Source organism: Tachypleus tridentatus, chromosome 7, assembly GCF_004210375.1.
Source record: "Tachypleus tridentatus isolate NWPU-2018 chromosome 7, ASM421037v1, whole genome shotgun sequence".
NCBI classification, from domain to species: Eukaryota; Metazoa; Arthropoda; class Merostomata; order Xiphosura; family Limulidae; genus Tachypleus; species Tachypleus tridentatus.
Window position 1 is genome coordinate 74,476,152 of NC_134831.1, and position 12,389 is coordinate 74,488,540.

The window sequence follows — 12,389 nt, forward strand, 5'->3', positions numbered from 1 at the left end:
GTCATTTACCACTTCAGTGATTTCCAGGTTACCCTCTGCAGTTATGGTCGATAATCCATATACAATCATCTACAAGTGTCAAACCCTTGTCATTTACCTTTCAGGCTTCGCGAAATAACTAATTAGTGGGTAAATTTGGACAAGCTATAAATCTTACTTTTCGGAAGTGTATGAACAATTTCAGGATTTCTGTGGCGTGCAAGTATAAATTACAAGTGATTTCTATCTTTTTAGTTGCATACAGAATTCTTTTACTTATTCTATGTCTGTACAATGTTCTTGTAATATATGTGGTCCAGACAGTCATTAATTAAAGGTCTAATTCAGGATTAACTGGTGGTCAGAACAATATTTATACGAACTATTTAATACAATAATCATTATGGCGAGTAATGTCGTGTTTGTTTTATCACAGCCAGCCTGAAGATCTGTGGGTTGAGTGAAACGTGTCATTGGAAATGGACATGGTAAATATAGTGTAGTTGGAATAGAATTATTATTACACACACTTCCAATTCTTGATAATTTTCGACTCCTAATACTTACGTCTTATGAAAAAGTGTAATTATTCTTCGACGACGTGTAAAAGGTATAGTCTACTGACCAGTAAGCATGTAGTAATCTACAATGTTGAATTATGTTAACAATGACCCTAACAGTTAACGAGTGTGCACAATGTCACTTGCAAAAGACTAAATCATTCTTATTGGAGAATCTATGATAAAAGTTGGTTTTAAAACAAATGCAAAAGAAAATAAGTTTTGTTTCGATGAAAATCTTAACAAACTGAACTCTTGTAAGAAATCTAAATGGTTTGTTTAAAACAACGCAGAGAAGAATGAAATTACAAAAGTGCATATCGGTAGAGGGCACTTGGGACAGATGACAAAATAGGATGGGAGTTGTCTCAAGACTAGTGGCCTGCAAATTTCTTATGCATGGAAGATATCTAAATTGTGTGAACGGTGAATTATCTTCCCTGAACGTGTTAATCCTTTTGCACAAACTAAGGTTACATACTGCAACTTTTGTCTTGGAGCCTCAACTAAGCCTGTATATCTTCCTGCACAGACTGTTTTGAAAGTAGCCAATGCAAAAAACACCTGTACACTTAAAGACTTCGTGAAGATCATTCGTTAAAGTACATAACCTGGAGAAGGGCGTTGTCAGGACTTCTTTGTTTCGCTGGGTATTTAAATCAGACATTTCCATCCGTTTCTTATCTTAATTATTTCAGCAGCTAAACAGCACAGAAGAAACAGCCAGTTCAAGTGTCACCATAACAATGTTTTTACTAAAGCACTTTAGACAACGCAGAAGAAATAGCCAGTTCAAGTATCACCATAACAATGTTTTTACTAAAGCACTTTAGACAACGCAGAAGAAATAGCCAGTTCAAGTGTCAGCATAACAATGTTTTTACTAAAGCACTTTAGACAACGCAGAAGAAATAGCCAGTTCAAGTATCACCATAACAATGTTTTTACTGAAGCACTTTAGACAACGCAGAAGAAATAGCCAGTTCAAGTGTCACCATAACAATGTTTTTACTAAAGCACTTTAGACAACGCAGAAGAAATAGCCAGTTCAAGTGTCACCATAACAATGTTTTTACTAAAGCACTTCAGTTCAAGTGTCATAGCAACAATGATTTTAACAAACCACTTTTGTATTTCAAACTGTACTCGATTTTCTTTATTGTCTGTTCTTTGCTTAACAATATTTAATGTTTTACAAAAACCACATCATCTTTCCTTCCAGCGAAAGAAGAGCCCATAAACTGCTCAAAGAAAAAACTGGCCATATCATCTTGCTTATGTAATGGCCCAGCGTGCTACTCGTAATCTGAGGGTCGCGCGTTCGCATCCCCGTCGCGACAAACATGCTCGCCCTTTCAGCCGTGGGGACGTTATAATGTACGATCAATCCCACTATTCGTTGATAAAAGAGTAGCCCAAGAGTTGGCGATGGGTGGTGATGATTAACTGCCTTCTCTCTAGTCTTACACTGCTAAATTAAGGACAACTGGCACAGATAGCCCTAAGAGTAGCTTTGTACGAAATTCAAAACAAAAAAACAAAGCTTATGTAATTTGTTTTTTTAACCAAGCCACGTTTCTTCAATTGCTCCACGTTTTTCTTCCCGTTGTTGGTTTTCTGACTGGCAGACCCATCATGTAAGCCTATTCTGCACAGTTCTCTTTGAATTGTATTGCTACACAATGAGTTGTGTTTGCCTACTGCGAATATGGAAATCCAATGTCTAGCTTTATAACCTCTTAAACTTACTGCTGAATAATCGGAGAGCTTCATGAAACACAATTAATATTAACGTAATAAAAATTGCAGAATTCTGAAATTAAAAGAACCAAACATTTGAACGAAGTTCACTTTTGTTATCTTGTCGGTTCAGATTTTACTTGTGACGAGAAACACACTTAAAATAAAAATTTATCTCAGAACGGCTGGTGTGGATATAAACACTTAATGCTTATCAAAAGTGTTAATACCCATAGCAGTTGTTTAGAGATATGTTTTTACTTGTAACGCTTTTACTTACCTCGTTCCTAAATAAATTGAATTTTAGTATAAAGCTTATAAGAATATTGTACAGCTAACAGTGATAGCGAACACAAAGCCTTCAGTGAACCTTCGGTGATAATGTGATGGTTAAACACATCTAAGAGTAAGGTTAAAATAATTAAACATGTTCAGTGCTAAAACATAACTGCCACTTATCATTCGTGGGTCAACACTATTTGTTAGTGTTATTCCCCGTAATGGCATTTTTAAGAGTGAGATTAATCAATGAAAACTTAAACACAAGCAGTTTTTAATGCATATGGCGTAACTAAATCTGCCATTATACTTACTACACCTTAACCTGTTCAGTACCGTAGACGAAATAACTCGTCCAAGTCGATTGGTAACACAGTGCCACGGACGAGTTAATTCGTTCTCAATAATACCTAACTTCAACGCTAGATGTTAGCACCACACATGCATTTGACATACTTACAAATTGTTTAACTTTCGATCCAAAATGGCGCCACGAAAAAAGTTACAAAATGAAGCATTAGAGTTGTATTGTAGTAGCTGAAATACTTTGCAGTCAACAGGTTAAAACCATGTATATACTTCTGTTATGCTACACATTAATTTAAAATTCTATATAAAGGTACAAAGGATTTAAAAAAATAAAATCAAGTCTACAAGAGTACTTCTCTCAATATTTATTGCTTCACCAAAACATACTTTACTTCCACAAAGATAAATTCTACAACAACCAGACCAGACCTAAACCGATGTGGATGTGACTTCTTACAACAATTTTGGTGAAGAACACGAGTGACAAGAAGTGTATAAACAGTGACAGAAGTAGGGATGGAACAAATAGTAGCTATGACCAGATAGTACATGTGGCCATACACATGAAATTGTGCTGCAGGTGTACACGAACACTTAATGTTTGTTTTGTATTAAATCTGCTATCTTATTGTCTTTTTAAAATTTAATAAAGGTAAACAGAGTGAAAGTAAATACTACAATGCTTATAAAGATAGCAGAAAACATCTGCAGATTTTACATGTGCAAAGCAATCACATGTGGTGCCCATACAGATAAGTCACTGTTTATTTGTGGTGAAGTACAAAGCTGCCCACTGCAGGTACTGAAACTAGAATTTTATTGTTACAAGTTCTCTAACTTCCCACTGGGGAGGACATTGCAAGTCATATCATTTCTGTGTAATATCTGGTGGTGAAAATGCTACCTGATTATCCAAATTCACTACAAAATTATCACACAATCTGTTCACATTTAAGTGGATATTTGTCCCATCCCTAAAGAGATATAATACATAAACATTAACAAACACTGAAGTTACCAGAAAAGTTAAACCTGGAAAAAAAATTAACACCACAACTAATCAATGGGATAACCTCATATCAATGAGATTTGAAACAACTATTTATCTGTTTACCACAACTACAAAACTTTCAAAAAATAAAGGAGTGAGAGGGAGTACACAGTTTAGAAGGAACATTTTTGTACTGTAATACACAATCTGATGTAGAATTACACACACTATTTCTGCACCATGAAGATACCTTATAAAATATTAAAATTATGTTTATTAACAGAATATCTTAACTTTTCTTCTCGATACAAAATGTAACATTTTTCACGTCGAACTGACCGACTCAGTAATAAATGGCTGACAGAAATTTATTAAATTTTATAACTGATAAAAATGTGTCAACTTCATAAGATGATCTAATTACACCAATAAGAAAATATTTACAATCAATCTATTTTTAATAACAATAATTACTTCTAGGTAACACAAGTTCTTTATTTAAAGCAAGTCATAAAGGTTTCTAACTAAGTGAGTGTAACTGCAGGTTTTACCACTAATGCATGGTTCTTAAAAAGTAGCCATACCTACATTGCAGGTACAGCTTACACTTCTTGTTATAATATTTAACTATAAAAGTCTAGTTTAATAAGGATACTCACCTGAAAAAATGCAATACATTTAAAATATTTTTTGAGTGTAGCAGTAAACAGTTCTAATAGAAAAATAATAAAATAAAAGGAGCTACCTGTATAATACAGTAGCAAACTTTAGTTTAATAAACATTAATACTAATTTTAGAGGTTATATCATTTTCATGTACACAATATACCTTACTCTACTAGACTTTCACAACACACTTGAAAATGACTAAATTTGTGGTCAGAATATGTGTGGTTCATCTAAACATGTATCTCTATGTTGTTTTTTGTCATAAGATGAATATATTAAATATACTTGAAATGGAAATAAAAGGAAATCTCAATTATCAATATAATCAAATCTTGGAGAAAGAGCACAAAAAATAAAACTTTGTGGTAACATTCTTATAGGCAAGTTACAACTTTAAACAAGTTGAATATAAAGATGGAAAATGAAATGTACCTTCTCCAAGAGAAACCCAATTACACCAATACTTCATGACTTTAGTAAACAGTAATACAGAATTATTTATTTCAAACTACTAACTGCTTAATAATTGGAAATTAAGAATTTTTTTTAGTTGAAGGACACAACAATAAAATGTGGCCTTTTAATTCTACAATGTTTATTACATTGTTTCAAAACGAATATGTAACAAACCATAGGGAGAAATGTACTCGTACATTAATAACTAAATATATACAAAATTTTCATTAAATTGTTCAACTTACATCAAGGCTAGTTTGAAATTATTTAATAAAACTGTAAATTTTTCACATCACAAAAACAGTTTTTATACTTTTCACATTACACAATACTATGATATCTAACATGTAATCAATGAATTTTCATTTTAGAACACCAGGCCAATTCTTAACAAGAAAAGGAACCATTTTCACACTAAACATGATTAGACATATGTAATTTTTAATGTTCAACAACAAAACAAAAGCTCATTAACTGAAAGTAAATTATCGCATTTAATGTTATAATGTCAACAGGAATTGCACATGGAATGTTTACTATTAATATACAAATACATACATTAACAAGCTAATAAACCTTGGTTATAATACATAACATGCAAGGAATAAACAGTGATTACTTTAGGTACAATTATAGCACAGAATAATTAGAGACAAGAAAAAAATGTACCACAAAACTGAATGTGGTATATGACTGCCAGGTCAGAAACTGACCTTCACCTTCTATAATAAATGTTTGTGTATTTAGTAACAGATATTTAAAATAATCTTCTAGACAGTCTGACAACAAAAACAAAAGATGCAACAGTAATTAGAAGTTGGCTTGAGTCAAAAACATGAAAGAAAGTCTGCAATCTGTACTGACTGGACGTACAACTGAGAAAAACTTTCCAAATGAAATTTTCTTTTGTCCTTAGTTAAAAGTTTGCCACTGACAAAATACATAAAGTCAAGAGAAAGTAAACACTCATGTCAACAGACCAACAACTCAAATCTTTGAAATATTTTTTTCTAAATTATGCCCACAATGTGCTTATAATACTTAAAGAATAATATAATCAGCATGGATTTTTAAAAAGTTTCTATTGTTTTTAATAGCCTAGACAAAACAAGCTAATTATATCCATTTTGTGGTTCATTTTCTCCATGGGTATCTAGAAGGGCAGACAAAAATTTGTGGAAAAAACATCTACACAACACGAAATGGTAATTTCATGCAGTAGTAGCTGGTAAGAAATGAAGTTCTTCCCAGCTCTGACGGCTGATTCCTGTCTTCTCTACAGGCAAGTCATGCTGGTGATGAACAAAAAGACGCTGGCTACCTAACTGGGAGGTCAGAACTGGTCATATAACAGTTCACACAGTTCCTTCGATACTGAATCTTTACTAGATCTTATAGTAAGTCGGTACATCTGGAAAAGAGAGAATACTGATGGTAACAAAATTAGATGGCACTTATGCATTGATAAGAGGTTAAAAATGCAAATACACTGTTGACACACTATACAATAAAATCAGTTTTATTAAAAACAGGAAACACCACCAAAACAACTTATCCAAATTTTGGTGGTGTATGTACACAGTTTGCAAGCAAAATCACATTTCCATGTGAAGTCGAATAGTATGAAAAACAAAAAAGCCTATTATAAAAAGCTTTGTAAGCCAGCATTGCATAGATATAGTTTTGTCTCTGCCATCATTTTGTACAACAGTTCTGGTAATTTTGATAATTAAAAATCATTACACTTTAATCTAAAAATATATAGTTTTATATATTTAGCACTGAATTTGAAGTGAAAAAGACAATCCAAGACTTAAATTCATAACATTTCTGAAACAGTCAGTTACCCTATCAGTAAAATTCGAAGAGTAGAAGCCATCCCCATCTCAGTGTTCATTCATAAAGTTTCTGCTCAGTATAATTCCCCTCGCTATGTTACGATAGATACATAGGCCATATGAAGTATATCCACAGGCTTAAATTGATTTCCAACTTCCATTAGGAAACAATGAAAGGGTAATACTTAAAATTAGATTAAATTTTAAGGGGAAAAAAAAATTTGATACTGAAAACTAAACTCAGGACTTCTGGCTGACCCAGCTATCACCTGTTTCACTTAAAATGATGCCTAGTAAGTATGTAAGTAACAATCAGCTTAAATAACTTGAACATACAAGTAAAAACATTAAAATTCATTTTAATATATTTTAAATATATTCCTATATATAAGGGTAACATTAGTATTCTTTTTTTCATCCATTTTCATGCACTCAGTTTTGCAACAGAGGTTTTTAAATTACACTCGAAACAAAACTTTATGCAAGCCACAAATCCTGCTTATGAACATCTTGAATAACATCAAGAAGTTATAATATTTTAAAGTTTTACCTGAGCATGTGTGTTGGGTTCTAGTCTCAGCAAACAGCCTACTTGTAAAGATCGGGTATGGATGATTCCTGCACACACACTGTTTTCAGGATTAGGGTCAATTCCAGGCAGATACTGCATTCCAAACCCTACTAACTGGAGAACAATATATACATAGCTACTTCAATATTTGTCTATAAAAATAAAGCAGTAAAAAAATATAAAACTACCCATGTGCTCTAAACCTGGCAAATAGTTTCTCAAAAGAACAATAATAATGTTATCTCAAACATAATCTATAAGTGTAGATTATTTGTTGGTGGAATCACTGAGGAAATAATTTATTATTGTTGTTATTTGTTATATATATACACACACACAACCACAACAAAGTTTCATTTTTGGGTTATAAACAAAATGTCAAAAACCAAACACTTGTAAAACAATATTCTTCATTCACTTAACATTTGGTACATTTTTGTCCAAATACAAGTTCTACTGTTTTTTGTTATTAGCAGCATCATTAACAATTTCATCAGAACAACTACCTACCTTAGTTTTAGTGACCTCTGGGTCCATCGGATAATTAGCTTTGAAGACTTTCTGTGCTTCTTGAGCTGGACTGAAAAATAAAAACATTTTCAGAGTTTAATGATTTCAATACATCAGTTTACAAAAGCAACAACAGCAAAACCATATAATTCACTATAAATGGTATTTAGTACAATAAAAAATTTGTTTTAAACTACTACAGTGATCTCTTAGTAACAAATAAACAGGATGACAACACTATTCCCACTGTATATTGGTATTATATGGTGTGCGAGGTGTAATAAAAGTTAAATATTAATATGAACTAACTGTCTGATAATGTGTGTATTTCAAAGGAGGTAGATATTACTACCTATGTGTCCATCAAAGCCAGGATTTGGTAATATTCCTGTATTGATCTTTGTCATACTAAACTTTGATACTGACAATAGGACTGAATCTTTTACCTGTATTATAATAAGCCCAATAAAAGTATTTAAACAGCATGCATTAGAAAAGCTGTAGTTTTACGATGTATGATGAAAAGCTAAATGTTTTTACTTGTAAAAAATAATTCTGAAAATTTGTTCACAAATTGAGCCATTCATAACTTTCAGTCAGTTTTATTTCCCTTAATTAAAAGTTCTTTTAAGATTTTTAAGTGTTTCAAGTATATCTGTAATCAAGGTGCTAATTGACTCATTTTGATGTATTAGTAAAACAATAAATGTAACATACTTCACTTTTTTAGCTTAATGCAGTCACTTCAAGATTAATATATATTTTCTCAAGCATCATATAGTCTATGTTAATACTTTTATTGTATCTTCACAGAATTCATATCTTTCTGTTATGACAATGTTTTTGAAAGTAGAAAAGTAGCATAAATGTAGTTCACATACAATATATTACACACTCGACATCAAAATAAATCTGAAAGAAAACATTAAACAACAGTTAAAATTTTCTCATACAAAATATATTTATCCAGGGGCTAATGAAAGCTTCCCTTAACTTTTATAACCACAAGTTCTGTTGACAGGAAATTCTCTATGCCTTATATTTTCAATAGAAGCTGGAACTTGTTCAATTATAAGATTAGAGAAAAAAAAATCCTAGTAAAAGTTAAGATTATCAACCAAGAAGTTAAAGTCCTGATTCTCAGACTTTAACAACAGTACTTACTTGTTTAAATTCTTCCATCTTGCAAAAAATGACTCTGAATTCATATTAGTTGGCTCAAAGAACTTGTTTATTGTGACTGGAAGAGGCATAGTTAATGACTGCTGGGCATTGAAGTATCTATAGAAATATAGTACAAAACAAAAAATCTCTGAAACTGAAAATGTTAAAATATGCTATAAATATAAACTATATAATAAATCCATTTCTTATAGTTTAAGATGACATCCTGCAAAAACTGCACTAATAAAAACATTCCAAACTAATTTCAAATAGTTGCTCTTCACTGGGTTTGAAAAACAGGGATCATCTATTAAGATCTTGATTAGAAACAAGTGATCAAAGCAGCATATATATTTAACTATCTGGTTAAGTCAATATTTTGACTATATTGTTAAGAGTGAATATCTTACAAAAGGTTTTAATCATAAAGAACTTACATGAACTGAACAGTCAATACAGGACGTTCAGAGAAATCTTCAATACATTCAATGTTTAATGTTTGGTGAACCTGAGCACCGGCTTCAACAATAGCCTCTACTGGTTTGACTTGAATATTTAATTCTGTTGTGATCAGTTAAAGATGTCTTAAAATGTACACTGCTGAAAACAATTAACACACACATACAAAGTTAATCAAATTTCTGTATTCTATAATTATTTAAAAGTTATTTGAATCATTTTAAAAAATGTAACACAATTGAATCATTGTTACAAGTTTCGAATGAATTTACAAACACAATGTCTGTCCAGATTAATCTTCTGTACTTGCATTTAATCATGTGATATTCCTGCTCCTTTAATAATTATATGCATTATAAGTGACAAACTTTTTATAAATATATATTTGAGAAATACTTAAAAATAATATAACAAATTTAAAAGAATTATCATAAGAGTATTAAATAAAAACTTTTACAAAATTCTTAATCTTGTATTTTACACTTACTTCACACATTGTCCAAAATAAGCACATAAAAAACAGTAATTTGTTTATAACTAATGTTTAACCTGTTGACTGCCAAGTATTTCGGTTGCTATGGCAACTCTGAACCAAGTTCAAAATACAACTCTAATGATTCTTTATTTTGTAACTTTTTTCGTGATGCTATTTTGGATGAAAAGTGAAACAATTTGTTAGTAGGTCAAATGCATGTATGGTGCTGACATCTAGCGTTGAAGTTAGGTATTATTGAGAACAAATTAACTCGTCCATGGCACTGTGTTACCAAACGGCTTGGACGAGTTATCTCGCCTACTGCACTGAACAGGTTAAAGTTCAATACAGGCTACAGTTTCTACAGTAAGTAGAACAGGAATAACAATTTGATCATTCAAGTACTCAAATTTTAAAAGAAAAGAACATTTTAATACTAAAATGTGTGTATTTGAGAATGGAGAATGATCTTGCCAGTTAAAAAGTGGTATCAGTTCTAAAAATAAATTTTAATTACTGTCAAAGCTGTAGCTTGTAATACACTATAGTTAATAAGTAAGCTCTAAATAAAACTAATGTTGAGGACATAATAAAAGATGTGTAATACAAGTTGAAATATAATCAGATGTTTTACTGATGAAGGATACTCGATGACAGGTCATTTGGACAAGAGATACTTGGAGTGAAACTTAGGAACTGGAAGTTGGTTTTGTTGCCATAAAACAATCCTACTTGTCCCAGGTTCTGTCTGTATTCAGATTTAATACCTATCTGTAAAAGGTCATTCTCAAACAGCACTCCATTATGTTTACAAACAAACCTGTAAAGAAACAGAAAAAACAAAAACTATGTTCTATCACACAAGAAACTAAGATTTAGTCATCTTTTACAGTACAAATAATTTTATAGAGCTAAACATTACTTGAATAAATCATAAGGAAAAACAAACAAATACATTCATAACTTGCAAATACAGAATTAGATTACAAATTCCATTCAGAGTAATCTAAAGTTTTTATAAATATCACTTGCACCTAGCAATGCAAATCTGTATTCATTTTGTTTAAGTGCTTAAAGTATTTTCTATATAGGCACAAACATGTTAGAAACACAAGTAAACCAAGGCTTTAATTATGAAGCTACTAGATGGCACCATAGAAAAAAACAGTTAACAGCAGATAAATTTACAAGAAAAGTTACGTAGGCTCGGTTAGTTCTTTTTGTACTCAACCATGTCAAGTTTTGATTTGTTGTTAAATGTCGCTTTATTTGGTTATGTTCACAATAGGTTTTGTGGACTTAAGTCACTACTTGAATAGACAAAGAAAATCTCTTTCTCTCTCTGTGTGCGTGCATGCGTGTAAAATGAAATTCTTAGGAATAATCTTCTGATTAACTATACAAAGAGTCAATTATGGTATGGTAAAATAAAAATTGTATGCTAGTGATCATAAACACAATCAAACATTACAAGATGTTTGTGACATAAATATAAACCAAAATATACTATTTTATGAAATTAAAACTTTGCACAAATGTTTTACATAAATATAGGAAGATATGAAAAACATGAATAATTAAAAATAAACAAAAGGTTACATACATATAGAATGCTGAAGTTTTTGTAAGGTAGTAAATCACAACAATAGTTGTGTTTGATGCATCTGCGAGTTTGAGACTTAAGTTACAATTAAATAATGAGACATTATTTCTGTAACAGGTTTTCCTTCAATTATTTTTATTGACAGTTTAGACAAATCATGTCAGTCAAATCACTTGTGCTTGTATTATACACTTTACAACATACATCACTTACTTTTTTACACTTTCTTCATTACTGACAATAATTCCATTACCATGTGTTGTACTCGCTGCCCCAGTGGCTGGTGGTGAAGTAGTTTCACCAAATACGTCAACCAAGAGATTTACGCTGGGGGTGTCCGACGGGGCAGGTGGCACCGAATTAGCTGTGGATATCTCAAGCAAGTCTGTAGAAACAGCTGATAAAGTGGGATTCTGTTCAAGATGTAAAAAATAATCTTAACCAAAGGTTAAATCGGGTACAGCAGTGCATCAAGAATACTGAGTGTTTAGAAATACATCAGAACCTTGTGTAGAGAGTTGACACTTGTGTTGATCATTCAGTACAATTGTATCAGTAGCAGTATTTTGCATATTTCAGTACGGCAGGATTAAAATACTATTCACCAGTCATGCACAAGCACTGAATATATAATGTAGAAACAATTACAAGACACGTGAATAAAACACGTCATCAAGAAAACTACTGATCACAAGACATGAAAACCTCTACTTTAAATCAGGCACAGACACCTGATTTATGTGTCATATATTTAATTACATTAAATAAGTAACTGAATACACACAA

General features: G+C 31.5%; 1 protein-coding gene across 1 annotated transcript in view; it reads right to left on the bottom strand.

The window, feature by feature from the left end:
* Positions 1 to 3,217: 3,217 nt before the first annotated feature.
* Positions 3,218 to 12,389, bottom strand: part of LOC143255984 (AP-2 complex subunit alpha-like) — a 48,386-nt gene continuing 39,214 nt past the window's right edge. The window contains 7 exon segments of the mRNA XM_076512495.1: positions 3,218 to 6,394; positions 7,372 to 7,506; positions 7,903 to 7,972; positions 9,067 to 9,183; positions 9,504 to 9,627; positions 10,648 to 10,820; positions 11,817 to 12,016. Coding sequence (XP_076368610.1) covers positions 6,317 to 6,394; positions 7,372 to 7,506; positions 7,903 to 7,972; positions 9,067 to 9,183; positions 9,504 to 9,627; positions 10,648 to 10,820; positions 11,817 to 12,016 — 897 coding nt within the window. The 3' untranslated portion in view covers positions 3,218 to 6,316.